At 30.8% G+C, this 21855-nt stretch overlaps 1 protein-coding gene across 1 annotated transcript in view; it reads left to right on the top strand.

The window, feature by feature from the left end:
- Window positions 1-21855, top strand: part of LOC118201748 (lamin-like) — a 42397-nt gene that overhangs the window by 14884 nt on the left and 5658 nt on the right. The window contains exons 4-10 of the mRNA XM_085812596.1: window positions 383-553; window positions 4696-4821; window positions 10265-10485; window positions 13135-13360; window positions 15298-15402; window positions 18000-18116; window positions 19178-19294. Coding sequence (XP_085668722.1) covers window positions 383-553; window positions 4696-4821; window positions 10265-10485; window positions 13135-13360; window positions 15298-15402; window positions 18000-18116; window positions 19178-19294 — 1083 coding nt within the window. The remainder of the gene's footprint in view (window positions 1-382; window positions 554-4695; window positions 4822-10264; window positions 10486-13134; window positions 13361-15297; window positions 15403-17999; window positions 18117-19177; window positions 19295-21855) is intronic.

Here is a 21855-nt window from a genome sequence, read left to right as displayed (position 1 = left end):
TTCACATATGCATTTTTTTAAAAAAAATGTTTAATTTAATTTTAATTTATTAAATTAGTAAATTTATTTTCATGGATTGATTTTGCACTTGATTTGCTTATGCTTCTGAATTTAAATGATATTGTAGATTAGTTCGAGTATTAAATCTTTTATATGTTTGCACATTTTTTTAAAAATTATTTTGGATTTTTTCCTTTTTTTAGGATTTAAATTTGCTTTTTTATCTTTATACGTATTTGTTAAAAATTAAATTTAAATTTCATTCCTTGCAGCAATGGCGCAAAGAATATTTAATTAAATTTGTATTTAAATTTAATTTTTTAAATTAAATTCAATTTATTCTTATGATACATGCATTATATATATATATATTTTCCCTTAGGAACTTTCAGAATCAAGAATAATGAAGACAACTGAAATATCTGATATTGATATGAGTATCAGAGAAAATTATGAACAAAAGTTAGCAGATACGTTGAGAGAACTGAGAGAGCAATATGAATCTGAAATGAGAACAAACAGAGATGAAATTGTTACATTATATGAAACAAAGGTAAGATTAGCATTGTATTTCCTTTCTGTCAAGATTAAAATTAGGTAAGATCTTGATTCATTTTGTATGAAAAGTTTGAAATCGGTGTATAGTTTGAGGTAAATTAAAAGAAAAGGAATTTTAGTTTATTAGGAGCAATTTAAGTGTATTTACATTTCAAGAATTATTTTAATAATTATGGAATTACATTTTACTTATTTTTGAATTTCATGTGTATAACATAAATGAGCTGCTAATGCTTGAGGAAATTAAATATTCTTATTGTTTAATTTCATGATCATCTGAGTAATCATTATGCTCATTAAGAATTTCAAATTTTTACATAGTACTTCACTTATACTTATTTAACCATTACACTTAAGATTTTTTGTATGCAGGGTTCATTCATACTAAGCATATTAAATTTTGCTTCAAGATGAGGAGTGGCATCTAAAATTAATTAATAAACAGAAAATTGATTAACAGTTCAGTGAAGTACATTTTAAGAGAAAATTTCCCATTGGAAAGTTCCCCCCCCCCAAAAGCCAGTGTTTGGCTAGATGATGGCCAATGTTTGGCAGGCAGTAGTGACTCAAATTTTGGAAATTTTTATAGTCTAGTTTTAAGGTTTTTGATTGTTAATACAAACATAAAATTCAAGCACACGGTGAAAGAGAAAATTTTCCATGTTTCATAAGTGATGAACATAGCTCTTACTTCAAATAATATATTTTATTGAAATCTGTAGTTTTTAAATATACTGATAATCGTTATTTATTCATAAAATTTTAAATAGTATAATTTGAGCCAAAGCACATGTTCCAGCTATTAGAATGCTTGTAAATGAAGATACTTAAATTTTTAGATGTATTCCCTCTTTTCTTATCATTTCTTTTCTTCCTTGATTTGTGAAACTGAATATAAGATTAATTGAAGAAAATGCAATAATGTGCAAAATGGAAAGTAAACGAATGCATATTAATGGTGCTCTGATTTTCAAAACTTAACTTTTAAAAAGAAGATTGATACTCTCTGATTATGTATTCAGTGGTGAATTTTTGATTATGCATTTTTCGCCAATCTAATATGCAAAAGGCAACAGCAGTTTTGAAGATGCAGTGCAGAAAATTCCATAAAAGAAAAATTAATCAATAAAATTTTAAAATCAAGAAATGTTTCTTATATAATAGAGAATTGCATAAATTTATAAAAATGAAAATGGAGAATTGCATAAATTTGATCCATAATTAGATCACTTTCTAAGTACAGCTTCATTAAGTGTGAAGTCTCTCATTTCTTGTTCTTTAGCCAAATTCTGTATTCCTAAAGAAATGCAATGCTTTCTTTTTGACTAGCAAACTCCACAGTCCCATCATGATTGACATAAATTTGAGGATAGAAATCCATAATGCAGTCCTCTGCTGCATTTGCATATTACGTGGGTTGCCTATTTTGGCGATATAACATGTTGTATAATTAATACTTTTCAGAGGGAGTATGAATAATCAGAAAATATGAAAAATTCAATATAACACTTTTTAATGCTTTTCATTCTCTATAAAAAATAAAATTTGATATAGTAAATTATGTTAAAGCATAAAAGCAATTAATAATGTCTCTAAAATTTTTGTGTCCAAAGATCTGATATATTGCACACATTAAAAAAAAAAAAAAATTGTTGGGGAATTTTTGAACAATAATGATTTAAAGAAAGCAGCCTTATTCTTGTTTAACCTTCTATGTACTTTTTTTATAGCACTTAACTTTGGTGGACATTCATGAAATATTTGAATGTCTTCATGGAACTCATCTGTAAGAATACTTTTGAATTCTCTTGTTATTTTTTTCTGGAAATTCTGAAGTATCTCAAAATGCAGATGTTTATGATGAAATTTCATTTTAAAGGAAAAGACAAAGTAACTCGTAATTGCCAAATCTGGTTAGTACTGAGATGACTTCTCCCCCATTCATGAGGAGAACAACTTGTCATTTCTTCTCAGTAAACTGTTTTGACCATTAATCTCATTAAAAATATATTTAATTTATTGAAGCTTAATCACATTAAAAATATGCTTTATTTAAGCATTTCGAGTGTTACTGTGAGCTTGTTGTTCAAGTTGTGATATATTTTCCCAATCTAAGTTTATGTGAACCAGATTTAATGACTGTAATGGAAGTGGTTTAAATACTATTTGAAATACAAAGGGTTATCCTAAAAAAAAACTGAACTTATTTTTTTAAACTCTTTTATTCACATTTAAGTACAAACCTTCAATCCCCTTCAAAGTACTCTCAACTTGCACTAATACATTTGTCTTAATCTTTTATTTCCATGTTTCAAAACATTGTTAATTTCATCTTTTGTGATGCTTGACAGTGCTCTTTCATTTTTTTCTTCACTTCAGCAAAACACTTTCCTTTCATGTATCTTTTCATTGTAGGAAACAAAGTCACACTGGTCAAAGTTGTGTGAGTATAGGGGTCATACTATTTTTGATCAAGAATTGTACAGATGGCTGTGTGAGCAAGGGCATTTTCATGACGAAAAAATCAGTCACCTGGCTGCTATAAATTGGGCCACACTGTTTCACAATCTTTTCAAAACTTCCGAGTAGAAAGCCTAATTAACTGTCCAACCTTGCAGAACAAACTCTGAATATACGTCTCCTCTCATATCGAAAAAAGAAATCAGTACTGTTTTAATGTTCACCTAATGTGCTTTCTCGGGGCAAGGCAAACTTGAAGTGTTCCTCTGGCTTGATGGTTGCTTTGTTTCTTGATTGTAAGGATAGCACCAAGTTTCGTCATCTGTGATAACTTTTGAAAAAAAATGCTTTTATTGAGCAGTCAACAGTCGTGGCACAAATTTGACAGCCTATCTTTTCATTTCCAAATCTTCTGTCAAACTTCATTGCGCTGAACTCCAAGTCACTCTTGACAGTTCCACAATTTCTTCAATGGTCCGTCATTGATCTTTGTTGATGATTGCACAAATTTTTTCAACATTTCCATGTGTTCGAGAACTGTAAAAGTACGACCAGGATGAGGTTTGTGATCAATTTATGTTTCGCCATTTTTTAAACGGGAAAACCACTTGAGTTCCCCCATAGCTTAGTCATTGTATGCCGTTTTTAATATTTCAAGAGTTTCTGTTTCACTTTTTCCAAGCAAAAAACAGAATTTCACCGCTGCATGCTGTTCACGGAAATCAGCCATTGCAAAAATGATGGTCACCCAAAATAGTTGTCGGTATAAACTCTGCTGAAACTAATCCCGACCTTCTTCAGTGATGGCATTCATCTTACTGACTCAGAAATGTTTCCTTTGTGCACTTGCAGTGGCGAATGTAGTGCTACAAAAGCTTTGCTCACCAAAAGATTAGTTCAGTTTCTTTTGGGTACAACTTCATGTACTGGAACACAGTATATAAAACTCCCTTGAAAATATGCAAAGAACTGACCAGTTTTCGTGTAGCTGTAAAAGAGAATCGAGATAACAAAAATAATAAATCAAGAGTTCTTATTATGAATATTAAATGTAAAAATGTCTCTGTCTCTGTCAGTTCATTTGAAGGGAGAAGTTTGGGGAGATCTTGAAAACAGCTTAAAAAATATTGATAAAGCTTGAATAAAATTGTTAAGAACAAGTGCTATCATTAGCACATTTTTTAGCATAATATTTTATCATCAAAATATGAAGATGAAGCCTGAATGCCCAAGCGATAAGTTATTGGACGCTGGTAGTTCGACCTGGTTTAGTTTCAGGTGAATAGTGTATGGGTATTTTTATGGGGTTTCTCATTTATAATGGGGATACAAGCCAATTTCACTTAGAAAGTCTCCCACAAGTCCCCCCCCAGAAGCAGATAGCCCTAGCATGTTTTGCCATAATCAAATAATCCAAAAAATGCAAACATGCATCTCTAAAATTCTTGGGGTAATCCAAATACCAGTTCCAATTAAAATGCAATCCAAATGTGATTTTTTTCATTTATTCCTCTTGCAGGTTAAAGCACCTTTATGCTAGCCCAGTTACAAAATAAACATGTTTTGTTGCATTAGCACTAAAATTTTCCCTGTAAAATATTAGTTTATTGATAGAGATTTAAATTTTTTCGTCTAATGCTATCCTTTAATAATTGTAAATTTATTTTTTAATTGTAGCTTGCTGATATTCAAAAGGATTTGAATGCTAAATTGAAGTCATCTCAAGGAAAAGAAGAAGAAATGAGGACCGTTAAAACCAAAATAGATCAGTTATCTTCAAAAGTTAAAGAATTTGAAAGCTTGGTAAGATTATGTTTTAAAATTTTTGATATCTCAAAAAGCCAGTTAAAGTTAATAATTTTATTTATATAAGACTGTGAAACAAGTTCTTAAATCTTTTGTAAGGAAAATTTATTTGTTTGTGAACAAGATCCAAAATTAATAGTTCTCATGTGAATTTTATCTGATGCAGGTGATGCATGTATTGATGTAAACGCAAAAATAATAGACTAATTTATTCAAAAGTATTTAAATGAAAACTTAGAAAAATAAGGTAACTTTACCATTTTTTATCTGGCATAAATAACACAATTATTATCTTCTTGTGTTTAAGTTTGCTCCATGCATGTTTCTTAAAACCTTTTAAAATTTCTTTGTTGCATTAAAATGTATAAATATGTGAAAAGCATATTTAAATTCACTGAACAGTAGGCCTGTCCATCACAAATTTCTTTATTATGTTTTATGATTTGCAAATTATATGTATAGATAAAAATGATCTGTAAAAATCTTAAACTGCATATTATTGAGAAAAGCTCAAGTACAGTCAAAATCGTTAATTCGGACACCCATAATCCAGACCTCAAAGCTAAAAATTTTCTGCGCATGCGCCACGTTGACACATGCGCATAGGCGTTTACGCGTGCGCGTAAGACCTTTACTACTGCGCATATGCATGTGCGCAAGTGCAGAATACGTTTTCGCGCGCGCGTTTAGTGTATAACGGACGGTATAAGCTAAAATTATCTATTTCAGTTAATGTTGATGATTGCGTTGTTCCTTAATCTTTGAATTGGATGCGACTTATTATTTTTTGCAGACTGTAAGAGCAATGTTCTAAAAGTAAACTTGAACTTTCGATTATGTCAAATAGAATTTCCCATACTGGAGCTCCCAAAGGATCTACAAAACTAAAGTATGTTTCGATGTCCATCAAACAAAAAGTGGAATTGCTGCAAAAAATGGATAAAGACATGAAGAAGGTGATAGAGAGGTTAGTGAAAACGAAAAAATTTCGATTGACAAGTTAGTCGGTATTCTCGGCACAGCAATTACGGGACTTGAACAGCGGAACTTTGTAACTGAAGAAGAAATTATGTCTGTTTATAGAATTAAAGAGAAAGTATTATCACATAAAACGAAGCAACCTAAACAACTTACATTGAAAGAAATGTTTAATAAAGTTAACAAATAAATATTAAGTTTTTTTTTTTTTTTGTAAATTTTGATACCTTTTAGATCATAATTGTTCTTTATTTCATAAATTACGGTTTCATATTTTTAATTTTAGAATTTCTGCATGCCATCTTACGAGATTTAAACTGATGATCTATAATCCGGAAAAATCGATAATCCGGAATCGCCAAAGTCCCGACGAGTCCGGATTAACGACTTTTGACTGTACTTTCATCTTCATCACCCATTAAATTTTTTTTTTCATACACAAATATTTTTTTATATTGCCCAGTGTACAGTAAAACAATTTAATTAAAAATTTCTGCATTTTATGCGTCATGATATTTTTCATTACATTAAAATTTTTTATTAATTTCATATGTATTTTATCTAACTGTAGATGTAATAGTAAATTCAAGTTCTGTATGAATGTTAATAACTGATATATACAAAATTTCTATGTAGTCCGGACTAGTGTTGTATCACTTGAATTAGTATACTGGAGGATAATAGTACTTCTTCTGTAGCTGGCATATTGATAACATTTAAATTGCACATTTTCATGTGTTGAGGTGATTTGTGATAGCATGTCTGCAAAATTCTGTATTGGCCTTTTATTTAGCATTTCTTTGTTCTATAAAAGCTTGGAAAATACCAGAAGAAAAACAATCCAAATAGTTAAGTAGATAAAAAATGCAATCATGATAGAAAAGCCAAATGAATGGAAGAAGAAATTTCTTATCAGAAACCATAAAAATGTACTCAACTTAATGCCAAAAAACTGTGTTAAAAATTATATAAGATTTCACGGGGGGAAAAGGCATTTCAGACATAAAAGTTGATGTAATTCTTAGGCTTTAAACATAAAGTAAAAATAATTATGGAATGTTAGTAAAGAAGCTGCCAAACTTGTGCCAGTCATTCTGTCAAAGTCTTAAATGATTTAATGTGAGACTTTGCATTTAACCCGTTGAGCGGCACATTGAAAGTTTTTCAGTCTGTAATGAAATTGATAACTAATACCTTTGAGCTTTGTAAATGTGAAATGTATTGGGAAAAAAAATTGTTGCAGTCCTTGGAAGGGAGGTTGGTGGTGGTTTAGGCGTGAAACCGCTGCCCATGTCGAGCATGAAATCGGCAAACTTTTTAGGCATTGATTTTTATAGCAAAATAATACATATACATATAATTAGTTATGATTTTTGTCAAATATTAATAAAAAATATAATTTCTGAAAACTAAGTTAGCAATTTTAAAATATACTACAAATAATACTATTTGTTGTGATCTTATTGTACAAGGAAATTTCATATGATGTTATTCTAAATGTATAGATATACTAAGTAAAGGTTAAAAATGTAAAATTAATATCATTCTGTCTTCGTATTTTCAACAAAAATAGTATATTGAAGCTATATAAAATATATGTTATTACTCACATATTTATTCACACAGCTTTACAAGTTATGAGACTTTAAAAGGAAACGGCAACACCTTCTTCTCAAGCTTATAATACACTCAGTAAGTAATAAGACTAAAATTATAAAAAATTGCAGAATACCCTTAATTGTCATAATTTACATGGTCTTTTTCAAAGTAACTACCGCGGCACGCAATGCATTTATTCCAACGTTCTGTCCACTTCTGAAAAACATGGAAAAGTCCGTTTTTTGATAACTTTTTCAAAACTGTCTCCACAGCCTTTACACATTGTTTGTTGCTTGTAAAATGTTTGCCTCGTAATGGTTTTTTAAGTTCAGGAAACGGCCAGAAATCGCATGGAACCAGAGCAGGACTTTATGGAGGGTGTGGTAAAATCTCTACGTTGTTCTGCTGCAAAACAGCTTGTACGCAAAGAGCACTATGTGGTCGGGCATTGTCATGTTGCAATAGGAAGCCATTTCTGAGCAATGGACGTTTCCTTTGAATGTGCTGTACCATTGTTTGTAGGACATTCGCATAGTACGAGCTGTGTACGGTATTACTGGGTTCGACAGCGTGTTGATACACAATTCCTTCATAATAATAATAAATATATATATATATATAAGGTTACCAGCCGATATCACAGTTTTTGCTTTCTCGAGCGAAGACGGATGCTTCCATTCACTACTTTGTTGTTTTATGGTTATGTCATAGTGATACAACCAAGCTTCATCTATTGCGATGATGCGTTTTAAGAAATTGTCGCCTTCTTGTTCCAGTCTTTCCATTCTGTGCCCACATCCACTCTATGTTGCATTTGCTCAGGTGTCAACAATTTCGGAATCCATTGCATGCAAACACGTTTCAGTTGCAAATTTTTTACTGTGATTGAGTGAACACTTCCTACAGAAATGTTCAAGAAAGCATGCAGCTGACGTACTGTAATTCTGCGGTCCTCCTTGATGATAACTGCAGCTGTGTTAATCATTGTCTCTATGACGGATGTTGAAGGCGTACCTCACGTTCAATATCTTCCACATTTTGCTTGACTTCCTTAAAAGCTTCATGCCAGCGAAAAACACTTGCCCTTGCTAATGCTTCATCGTTGAAAGCCTGACATATCATGTAAAAGGTCTCCGAAGCTGATTTTTGTAAATGAACACAAAATTTAATCACATAACTTTGTTCCATCGATGCTTCCATTTCGTCAACTGGCCATGTCTCGTAGGCACCCGCAAACACGATTCAGTTCAATCATGTGATACTCAGGAGCATGAGCCTGTACACGCCATCTATCGGTAGCTTTTGTTCATACAGAAAATAATCATACCTGTGTCATAAAGAAACTTTTTATGACACAGGAATTAACATTCTGATGAGTGGTTTCGCGGCAGTAAAATTAGTCTAATTACTTATTGAACAGCCTACGTAACATAGAAAAGTTTTAGCTCTAAGATCATATTTCAGATCACATTACATCCTAGAAATCAGAAAATACATAGGTATGTTTTAGCTCAGAGGGCGATGGTTTCCGTAGAAAACCACTTGTTGAACTATTTAAAAAAAATGCAACATTTATTATGGATTTCTCTGGATATTAATATTTTTACAAATAAAAGAACATGTAAATAAAAAAATTAATTGTAATCGATTACCAAACAGTGATCAGAAATGTCTGCATGTTGAAAAAGCCTTTTTTTTTTTCAAAGGGACTTTGTCCCTGAAGGGCTATTGTTTTCATTTTGCGATTTTGCATTGAATCACTATAAACTCACTATATGTCCGTTTTACTTTTCAAATTGTTGCCACCAAATGTTAGAGTCCTGCATTATATTTGAATAAATTAAATAATGAAAAATCTGCATAAATGTATGTATATTTCTCGCATTGTGACAAAACAATGGAACATAGAGCCATCGAATTTTGAATGACGTAATCCTCCTACGAATATGGGCGCAAACTCAAGGATTTCAAAGCAAGCTATGGCATCACTACAGGGGGGGGGAACCTTTTTATCTCCAGCGCACGGAACTGTGTATTGCAAATTCTAGATATGCTCTTTTAAAAATTATTTTGCGACATTGCTATTGAACTGAGTTTTATGGTTTAAGTGATACATGATATTTAATAAATAAAGTTAACACTCAAAATGTTAAAAAAAAACTCCCCTTTGGATGTAATTTAAAATCTTAAACCATTCAGATTCCCTCCTTTTTTAATGCATGTTGAAAAATTGTGGTTTGGTCAGGATAGCAGAGAAAAAAATTATTAATGTGCAATGCTTCATTTATGTACTCTATATAATATTTGACTCACTGCATTTGTATTTTAGTATTAAACAGAGTTATAGTAATAACAATAGGATTTTTTGTAAGAACAAATTATTTTCCCTTTATTTCTTTTTGGAAAAGTTAATTTAGTATACATCCATGGATCTGTAATGGATTAATTATGTATACTGACGTGCCACTTTATTTGTAATAAGAGAGGCATGTAAAATCAGAATAGCTGAATGCAGGCCAAGTGCATGTAAGATGCACTAGGAAGGAGCAGTCTGAATAATTTGAAAAAATTAACTGATTGCAATTTGCTTATTTGGAATCTTGGTCATCATCTAGCCAAGGTAGTTTTAATTATTTCTGATATCTAAAGCTGTCTTGTATAAGCTTAATACAATGAAAATAAATGTATCTTTTATGCTTATAGTATTTTTTCATGCACATGAACAATAAACAAGTCTCTCTCTTCACCTTTCCCAATGAGAAAGTACCTAATACTGTAATCATATGTTTTCTGGTATTAAAACAAAATCATTAAAAAATATTATTTTCTTATTGTATTATGATCATAATATTTTCATTGTCAGAATGAGTCTTTGAAGAATCGAATCAAAGATCTGGAAGCTTTGTTAGAACAAGAAAGGGAATGGAATCATATTACTCTACAGGCTAAGGATGAGGAATTGAAGAACCTAAGAGAAGAATCAGAAAAGCAACTCCAAGAATATCAGGATCTGTTAAATATTAAAGTTGCTCTGGACATGGAAATTGCTGCATATCGAAAGTTGTTAGAATCGGAGGAGACAAGGTAATATTTTGCTTCTTTTAAACTGTGTATAAATAAAATTGTTAGATTTGTTTAAATTCTTTACTAGTTTTTGTAATAATGTATTTTGCATCAACCCCTACATCAGCCAAATTGGATGGATGTATTTAGTTTTCAATTTTGTTATGAATATATATCCATTGCTGTGAATGTGCATCTGATGTTGAAAATTTGAAATACAGTATAAAGTCTTTAATCTGGACATCCATAATCCGGAATGATCAATAATCCGGACCTCAAAGCTACGAACTTTCTGCGATGTGCATTTAATGTAGAACGAACGGTATAAGCTAGGCTAAAATTATCTAATTATCTATTTCAGTTAATGTTGCAGATTGTGTTGTTCCTTAATCTTCTAATTGAATCCGGCTTATTATTTTTTGCAGACTGTTAGAACAATTTTATAAAAAGTAAACTTGAACTTTCAATTATGTCAAAAAGAGTTTCCAATTCTGGAGCTGCCATAGGATCTACAGAGCAAAAGCATGTTTTGATGTCCCTTAAACAAAATGTAGAATTGCTGCAAAAAATGGATAAAGGCATGAAGAAAGTGACTGAGAGATGATTTGAAATCTGTTTATCGATTTCACGCTGCTCTGCCGGTGGGGGTGGGGTGGGGTGCCGCGGCACGCAATGAACTGGAAGTTGATCTGTCAGCACTATCCTCATCATCAGGGCAGATGTTTTTATTTTATTCTGCTTTTAATTCTTTACTAAATGTAGTGTTTTATCTCGATGTACTCCGATATGATTTAAATCAATTTCCTTGTCATTATAAATATCACGAATACACATCAAATAGTTTTCTGGTTGCAATTTTCTAATTTTGACTATGTGTAATGTATGCTTTACGCGTGCGCACGATGAAAGAAATGTTTAATAAAGTAAACAAATAAATATTAAGCTTTTTTTTTGAAAATTTTGATACCCTTTAGATCATAATTGCTCTTTATTTCATAAATTACGGTTTCATATTTTTAATTTTATAATTTCTGCATGCCACGTTACCAGATTTAAATTGATGATCTATAATCCGGAATCGCTGAAGTCCCGACACGTCCGGATTAAAGACTTTGTACTGTAGCTATTTTTACCCTGAACTTCTTAACTGTAGTGAATTAAACATATAAAGTCAAATTGAATTGTTTGCTATAGTTTATCGTTCATTTTATTTTTTACATCAATTATATTAGGCCTAATTATGTTTGAAGAAAAACTTGCCTAATTATGTTTGAAGAAAACTTACAATACATAATAAATCGTACATTTGTGGATTTGACTTCAAAACCAAGATTGAATACAGTGGGCAACACTGAATGCTAAACATATTACAGCCTTAGCAATGATGCTGACTCATCTCTCATAAAAGAAATGCATATGATTAATTTGTTCCATCTATAAGGTATTTTCTCCCTCCTTTCTGCATGCTTTCGTGGTGTAATTTTAGTACACTCAGCACATATTCGAGAAGTCCCGGCAAGGACATTGCTAATTTTTTACGTTTTCCGAATCAAAATCACCTAATGACTCTGCAGTGGTGCTCGAACTAAAAGGTGATGGATGATGATTCTTCACCTCCAGTATTTGGCAATTCACCTAATCTCCAGTCACCCTTTAAAAGGAGGAGTATATAAAGTATTTTCGCCCTCCTTTCTGCATGCCTTCATGGTGTAACAGTCAGCACGCTTGGCGCATATTCCAGAAGTCCCGGCAAGGGTATTTTTTTCATCTATTCCTGCTTCAAAAGTCCTAATGACTGTACACATCAAAGTAGACAGTAAAAGAAGCATTATTTAAAAGTTTTACATATTTATAGAATGCTGTTAATCATAAAATGTATTGCATGACAGGTAACTTTACTGTGAGACCACTCCGTCCTATACACAACAATTTAAGCATAATTTGTCTATGAAGTGTCAGCTGCTGCATTCCTAGTGACTATTCTATCTGCAACATTTTTTCCTCATGACTTTTTCTTGTCCTCTAAAGCAAATGTCAACTTAAAAATATTTTTTTTTTATGATGCTAAGATGTACCTGATATGACAAGGTCTCTTGCGCCCTTTAAAAGGAGGAGTATGTAAAGTATTTTCGCCCTCCTTTCTGCATGCCTTCATGGTGTAACAGTCAGCACGCTTGGCGCATATTCCAGAAGTCCCGGCAAGGGTATTTTTTTCATCTATTCCTGCTTCAAAAGTCCTAATGACTGTACACATCAAAGTAGACAGTAAAAGAAGCATTATTTAAAAGTTTTACATATTTATAGAATGCTGTTAATCATAAAATGTATTGCATGACAGGTAACTTTACTGTGAGACCACTCCGTCCTATACACAACAATTTAAGCATAATTTGTCTATGAAGTGTCAGCTGCTGCATTCCTAGTGACTATTCTATCTGCAACATTTTTTACTCATGACTTTTTCTTGACCTCTAAAGCAAATGTCAACTTAAAAATAATTTTTTTTTTTTATGATGTTAAGATGTACCTGATATGACAAGGTCTCTTGCGCTCTCTCTTTTTTTAGATGAGTTTGAAACGATGCTAGCTTTCTGAACGTAATTTTTTTAAGAAAATAAATATGTTAGGCATGTAAATAAAATGCACAGTTTTAATCTTATGATATTCTAGGTTACACATTACACCTTTAAAATCTCCTTCATTTGATACTGTGCAGAGGAGCACTCCAGTTCGTCGTACTCCTGTACGAGGTGCAAAACGAAAGCGCACAGTTCTTGAAACTGGGGAGAAATCTAGTAGTGATCTTCAAGTTTCTGCTTCTGCAAAGAGTGATGTAGAAGTCCAAGAACATGATGTCGAAGGCAAATATATAAAGCTTTTCAATAAAGGAAGCACAGTAAGTATTTTTCTTTTTTGTAAGCTGTGTGCTATTTTTCTAAATCTTTTTTAAAGTCTTCATGATAGTGGTAAATTTGCTTTGTGATGCTGCAAAATGTAAAAAAGTTCCAAATAAAATTAGGAAGTTATAATAAATTAACTGAAATTTTTGTCTCGAATGCATATTCCTTGTTGAGAAGTATTTTTTGATATTGCTCTAGTTACTCACTTACTTAGCGCTTCCCCTTCAGGACACATGACTGTAAAAATTTATGATTGTCTTTGTTTTAGAATTTGTAGTGTAATGTACTGATGCCTGTAATGCCTGAACAGCACATTTCAATGCAAAATTAAGGAAATATAGCAATATTCAAGAGAGTATAGTAACTGAAAAGTTAACGAGAAGCAGAAAATTTCTGGAGAAGATCCAGGCAAAAAAATTTTTTGGTCAAATATTGCAAGTCTCTAAAAGAAAGTAATTCCACTGAAAAAAATTCCCGTTTGTACAATTTTCTCCGATACATTGATGAAAAGGGAATCATAAGATTGAAATTTTCGGACTTCTCACTAGATATAAGCATCCAATAATTCTACCTAAAAATTCCAGACTGGCAATGCTAATTGTATGCAAAGAGCATGAGAAGATAATGCATGGAGGAACTACTCTGCTCGTAGCTAAAGTTAGAACTAAAAAAATACTACGTTGTTTTGTTCATCTGTACCGTACACTTGGAACTTGTGTCAAATGCGTCAACAAGAGTCTACTTACATTGGACAGATTTTTAATCAGAAGTTGAAACTGTAAAATCACCTGCTGTGACAAAGAAGTTGAGCATTTATTCAGAATTTTAGAGAGTTATTTTCTAACTTATAATTAACAGAACATTTGGTAATATAAATTAAATCATTATTCAAAACAGGCCCACTAGTGGCCGAGTGGTATAGATGCTGAACATTGGTAGTTCAGTCCGAGGTTCGAATGCCGCGAACGGGGTGGCTGCATGGACGTTTTTTTTTTTTTTTTCGTTTTCCCCATGTGTAATGTGTATACGAGCCAGCTTACCTTAGAAAGTCTCCATGAAGGCATCCCTCCCTTTAGGCAGAAAGCCCTCATGTGTTTTGCCATAATTAAATAATCCCAATCCATTGTTCAAAACAACGAAAGCAATGTATTTGTTTATACTCGTCTTGTATTTTAATAAAAATCAAAAGAAAACAAAGGATTAATAGTTCTATATATACTTAAGCGTATTTTTGAAAAATTATCAGCTTAATTTTATGGATGATTTAACAATATTTATCCATTTAGAATTATGTACAATTGAAATTGCATATTCTTATGGATACAATTTTGTAATACTGAGACATCATATTCCTGTAAGAATTTTGCTTTCTTTCTGATAGTTTGTGATAGGACTTTTTCTGTCATTCTGCGCTAAACAAAGTTAATCATATTTTAAAAAAGCTTAGTTAAGGAAGTTCGTTTTAGAGAAGTAATATCGCAAAGAAATTCAACTTCCTTGAGATTTTTTTCTTTATATATGTTTTTAACAAAATAATCAAGCTGCTTTTACGTATTAGTTTATTTAAAAAATTATATTCCTGGTTTTAGATATGTGGCATATTTAATTACTTGTAAATCAGATTATATGTATTATAATTTTAATTTATTGGCTTACAATTTCGTGAATTCCGTGATAATTTTTACAGTCTGTAATATTTTTGTTCTGTGAAAATTTTAAAAAGTGTATTAAATTTATGCTTTGAAAAAGAAATTTTGAAGTAAAGAAATATCAGTACAGACGAATATGAAGAATTTCTTTAAATATAGCCAATTTTGTATTAAATGATTTCAAAGTGTAAAAAATGAATTTTTTGGAATACATTTTTCACATTAGGTGATCCCCTTTTTTATACAATATGTTGTCATTGTAATAATTGTTTGGTTTATTGCAGGAAATACCATTAGGAGGTTGGCAACTTATACGCAGAGCAGGCGAACAAGAAACTATTTACAAGTTCCACCGATCTGCTGTTATTAAAGCAAATTCTCATGCTACAGTATGTTAAAATGCATAACTTTTATATATATTTCAAGTTTAAAGGCCTTTTTTCTTCTCTCTCTTTTTAAATTTTAAATATAGGATATTTTTCTTGTAATGTATATATGTGTATCCTTTTTAAATTTCAGTAGATAATAATAATTATAGAATTGCGTTGTGGTTTGCTTTGATTTTGGTTGTTAAAATCTTGCCCCCTTTTTTATACAAGTGACAACATTTAACTAGTTCTTTATTCAAGCTTTATTGATTTAGTGTAGGTTATTGACAATATCACATTTATATCCCCATTAACTATGAAATCGACAGTGTGTAATATTTTATAATTACGTAACTTTAAAATGTGAAAATTATAAATTTCATGAATGTGCTTACTGTTTTGATGATTACAGTTTATTGAATATATTAATCTTCAGTCTGGTAATTTATGAGAGAAATTTATTCCATAAAATTATCTATTCCATCAAATTATCATTAGTAAATATGAAATCCAGCTGAAAAACATTCATTTAACTTTCTTTTATTAATATGCTGTTTCTAATTTGACATAATCACAGGCTTTTTCTTATTTATATAGTTTTTGTGAGGAATTAATAGATCTCTGAGATATTATAGGGCCCACTAGTAAGTGGCTGAGTGGATAAGACCGTAGAACACTGCTAGCTCATCTCAGGTTAGGCTCCTGCTACTGAATAGACTGGGTTGCATGCGTTTTCCCCTTCTGTGTTCCTTCACAAATGCATCGTTAGAAAAGCGCTTACTAATACCTCAGTTTATTTCTCTTACAAAATTCATGAATTTATTTTTATTAATTTAAAATTATGTTTTAAAAAAACTAAAAGTTATTTTAGAATTTTTTTTATAGTTTCAGATTTATTGTAAAAATATCATCGGTGATGCTTTTAAACAACTGGAATTTATTTTGACAATATCATGAATGAACAACATCAATAATTAGAATATGACTAATTATTTAAAATTAGGATTTGTATAAGTGTATACTGTTATTTAGATCTAAATTGAGCATGGTGTATATATATGAGTGCAATTGCCTTGGTGCAGGTTAATGGTTTTTTACCAGAAAACTAGAATCATTATTTATAACATCAAAGAAATAGTTGTTAATGTATATTTCAAGTTTAATTAGGTATTTACCTAAAATTAAATTTACATCTTAGTTTAAGCAATAAAATCACTGAGTTTAATAATTGAGAAAGCAATAAATTAAAAAAATTTTTCGTGGTGAGGGGCTGTTCTGTTGGATATTTTGTGGCAATCGCTTTAAGCAAAGCAGTTGATTCAAAGCAATTTTTCGAAGCAAACTCTGATTTTATGGATGAATACTGTATTAAAGCTGAAATTTTACCACAGTTTCTTCCATTGCAGGCAAATGCCACAAGTGCATATTTTAAAACTGAGTTCAGTTTAAGACAAAAATATTACAGTTGTCTATAAAAACCATTGCAGCTTGGAACATAGTAAAAATAAATGCACATAAAAATAATAAAGTTGTTCGCTAAAACTAGGGAACTGTTATACTCATATATTGTCAGAATTTGGTGCATCTGAAAATGTGATGACCTCTACTAAGGTGGTTGCACTAAAAATATAAATACCTGTACTTTTTGCTATATGCAAAATATTTTGAAAAAATACAGAGCCTTGTTAATTTATCAATCACATATTTTTAGTTTCACGTGTTTCTTTTTTTAATAATGAATTTTGGAGGAAATTTATTTCATTTTTAATTAAAATTCCAAAAATCTAATGGCTACCTTTTTGAAAGTTTTGTTGCCTTATTAAAGTTAATGTTTTATAATAATATTAAAAAAGAAAATTCGTCCTTGTTGAATATCTGTACCAACTGATGTACCACAAATAATCTTTTGACACCTTTAAGCAATTTTTTGTAAAAAAAATTCTGATGGATATTGTTTGATAATAGCATTTAAAATGGCATCAGGCATATTATTTATCTGCAGTAAGTTTATAAACTCGAATGATGAAGATGAGCTTATCGTGTTGTCATTTAGTCCTCCACTTTGCTAATCCCTACGTAGTTTTTTGTGTGTGAGAAAAAAAAGAGAAAGCGGGGGGGGGGGGGGGGGAAATAAATAAATAATAATAATAATTTTTTTAGGAAAATCCAAAATAACTTCTAGATTAGCTAAACATTTGCAATAATCAGTCAGAGGTGTAGTTTTCGTGATGTATTGTCAGGTAGTTTATAACCAGTGAGTTTCTAATGCATTATCGTTGTAATTTTTGATTGAATCTAAATGTGGGTTTATAATTTAATTAATATCAAATGGTTTTCGGTGCTTTAAATACTTTTTTATAGAAATTTAATCATTTAGCTTTTTGATTATTGCCTATAATATTTTTCTGTTTCTGATTTTTTTAATTTTATTTATGTTTTATTTGCTTCCCACTATCAAAACAAATTCAACAATTTCATGTTGAAAAGAGATGTAATGGTATAAACATAACATGCATATGTTAGATTTTAAAATAGTGTGATGCTTTCTGTGAATAAAGAATATGGACATGATTATAAATTTCCATTAAAGCTGTATTAATTTATTATGATTCAATTAGGTCTGGAGTTCTGATGCAGGTGTAACACACAGTCCTCCAACAGACTATGTTATGAAAGGCCAAAGGTGGTTCACCGCAGACACAATGAGTTCTGTTCTTCTAAATAATAATGGAGAGGTAATATATGTCTTTTTTTTTTTTTTTTTTTCTTTACTCCTAATTAGTAGAAATCAACAATACTTATGTGTTAGTGGCAGAATTTTGTACTGGCTATTTGGGGAATTTGTTTATTAATATCTTAAAGGTATAAGATTTGAGATGTGTTCAGTTTGATAAAAAGTGTATCCGATATAAATAGATGCTTGCCTGCTGCCGAGTAGTAAAAGCCGCTGAATATTGGTAGTTTGGTCTTGGGTTTGAGTCTTGGTAAACAGGCAGGCCACATGGGAATTTTTATGGTTTTCCCATATGTAATGTGAATATCAGCCAATGTCTTTAGTTCTCCATGGGCTTCCCTCCCTTTTTGCAAGTGCCTAAATGGCAAAGCATGTTATAAAATTAAAAAAAAAAAAAAAGAAAGGAAGAAAAAAGGAAAAGCTGTTATTGCTAATTATCATTAAATTTTTCTCTTCAAAGTTATTGAAATGCTTCTCTGACTACAATATTAAAGCAATAATTTAAAAAATAATATTTTTCTTTACACTGTGACTGTCATAAAATATAAAATTTCTAATTTACTCTTATAAAATATCTAGCTCATGAACGCTATCACTTGCATTAAAAATAAAATCTGACGATTATCAAGAAGTTGTATATAATTGTGAAGACTGCCAGCCTCTTATCTTTTTTTTTTTTTTATTATTTCTTGCAAATGATAATATAGTTTTTTCAATACTTTGATGTGTTTCTTTTCATATCATTTCATGTTCAAAAGAGAAGTTGCAGCTTTTTAAAGTTGAAATTCATTTTGAGTAGTTTATTTTATTTAACTGTGAAGATTGAGTTTTATAAATTGACAACAGTAAATATTATTTTTAATTAAAAAAAGGAGTAGAATATTATTTGCATAATTATTAAAAAAATAATGGCAAACTCTGAATTGTTATACTCTACAAAAATTTTGATATAAGCAGATATGCAGAAACTTTTTCGTATGATAGATGTTATTTTAATTTAAAAGTGATATAACTATAAAAGTTATCATTGCTATTGTACTTACTAAGATATACTATTTGTAGGAAATGGCTGTACGGGAAACTTCCAAAAAGACTCATCGTTCTCTTGAGCAGAGAGTCTTTGATACCAGTTACTTTAATCCATCTCAGTATTCAGCAGAGGAATTATATCATCAACAAGTAAGTGTGATATCTTATCCAAAATTAAATCAAATTGATTTTTTTTATTAAATTTAGGGAAGTGTTTTTGAAGATTAGGCACAATTTAAATAATAAATCAAATTTATTATGAAAGCATAAATTTTATATAGTCTATTATAAAAGTTAAAATGAGATAAGATTGCATGACTTTTGCATTGGTTGTGAGAGAAATATTAAAAAACAAAAGTTAAAAATTTTACATTTATACATACTAGCTGGCCTAATTTACAACATATTATGTATTTTGAAAATATTTGACAGTTCTTTTACATAGCTTGGCATGGTATTTTGATTAGCGTTTAAAATAAGATTCCTGTCATTTGAATTCATTCAGTTTTTTCCTATAGATTTCCTTTAAAAGAGAAGTAAGACTATTTCATCTTTAAGACATTAAAATCACGTGCTTATGTCATGCACATGAGAGTGGAGGTATCTGAAAATATCATATTTGACTTTGTCAATTAACTTTAAATGCTACTGCCAGTTATTGCTTATATTAGCGAGTTGAGTGTAAAGCAAGATCTAGCTTGTTATGTCATGTTTCTCTTGTCATTAAACAGTGTGAGTTATATGTATTTTGAGAAGGGATTCAGAAAATTGTGATCTTTGCTGTCTTAGCTGGGCCTGCCAAAAAACTTACTTTTATCAAGAAAATTCAATAGATTTTTTATGTTACGTGATGGAAGAACATTATGTTCTTTAACCTTTTAACTGTCAAGTTATTTTGATGATTTGGGTGCATAAATTGTCAATTTTTTTTATCATAAAAATGAAATGTTTGCCTCACAATCAAATAATGCCGCACACTTTGAACTTCCTTTGAACTTTCCTCTATCCTTTGAAACCTGTAGTAAAGTGCTGCTATCTGTTGAAGCCAAAATAAACTTCTCATGTTGGGCGTGACATTTTGAAGTAGAAGTGATTTCAGGCATGACAGTTGACAGTGAAAAGGTTAAAATATGCGTACTCAAAGACAAAGTTTAATATAAGGTGAAATTGGAGGGAGGGATTTAGTAAAAATAACTCTAAAGTTAGTTATTACTGCAGCACAAGCTCAAACTGCTATTGAATGTTTTGGAACATGTTGCATCTTTATTTAGAAAAATAGTTTCTGTTATCAAAATTAGTAAGAAATGCTCTAGTACTAGAATAAAAGCAACTATAGTTGTCAAAGAAGTAGATGGGAAAAATAAATCTTCAGCTGTTGATTGCATGAGCTTTGAGCCATTAGCAGTGCAGTATGCCAGAGGATTTTCAATGGTATTAATAAAACAAGGATTAAGTATAAATTCACTTTTTAGAAGTGACACATTAAGGAACTTTTGTTAGCAGAATTAGTTGGACACAGTAATAGTTGTGAACAAAATTATTATACTTTTTCGTAAGGAATGCAAAATCTATAACTTGTCAGCAAAATGAAAATTGGAGAAAGAATTTGTTAAAACGTACAGATAGCTGTAATTGTAATAAAAAAAATTCGTACAATTCCGTTATCACGATCATATAAAATTGCAGCAAAAATATATGTGCATAACCGCCAAGTCTAGCAAATGTGGCCATTTAACTGCGCGCCAAATCTAGCGAACGCGCCGATTTCACAGAGTATAAATTTAGATAGTTCTGCATTTGTAAGTCACCTTGAAATACTGGTTTAATTTTTTAATTCTTTTTTGATACTAACAATTTGGGAATTGCCCAATAATGAAAAGTTTGCAATAGAAATTTTTCAAAGAAAAGGCATCATTCCACGTTAGAAAATTATGTTCAAACAACTGTGAAATGAAATTCAATAGCGAAATGGCGGTGCAAGAAAGAAACCTGTAATGAGAAGAAAGGATAAGAAATCAAAATTGGTTCGAAGGATTGAGAATCCCCTTTCTCGTTAGGTTCATCTATTTTTTATGTCAGCAAATGACATCTATTGAATTTTGTGAACTCCAATTGAAGATGAACCACAATACAACTGTAGACCAGAACAGTTAGTTACATGCGTGAGGTGTGCATTGCAGCTTTAATTACTTGGTTTAATTTGAAAATTGGTGGTTGAGGCAAAATAATTATAGTAGTCTTTTCAGTAAAAGAATAATTTTGGACGTGTTCTTCTCCGAAATCTTCAGTCAAATGAAAGCTTCTTAGTCGCTGTTCCAGATTAATCAGCGAACACCTTATTGAATGTCACAGAACAAAGCATTATTTATATTGACTGCTGGAAATCATATAAGTCAAATGAACTGCAAGGGGCCGGCTTTGAACATTTTACTGTCGACCATAACTACAGTTTTGGGTGCTACTTTGGTAGACGGTTGCACGGATTTTGGCGATTTTCCTTTGGCGAGTAATACAAGTTATGGTAAACCCATTGCTGGATAAGTTATTTATGGTAACCGATACTTTGTTGTCATTTTATTTAAAAAATAATAATGCGTTTTATTGTGCATAAATTCCGTGTTTAAAATATTATTTATGGCTTTTAAATATTAAAAATCAATTTAATTTTGCATTTTTATTTGAAATACAAATTTAATTGTTTATCATATTTT

Source organism: Stegodyphus dumicola, chromosome 3 (assembly GCF_044657685.1).
Source record: "Stegodyphus dumicola isolate Sdum_Otavi_A_Nest chromosome 3, ASM4465768v1".
NCBI lineage: Eukaryota > Metazoa > Arthropoda > Arachnida > Araneae > Eresidae > Stegodyphus > Stegodyphus dumicola.
Note: the sequence above shows the minus strand (reverse complement) of the source record. Positions and strands in the feature narration are given on the sequence as shown.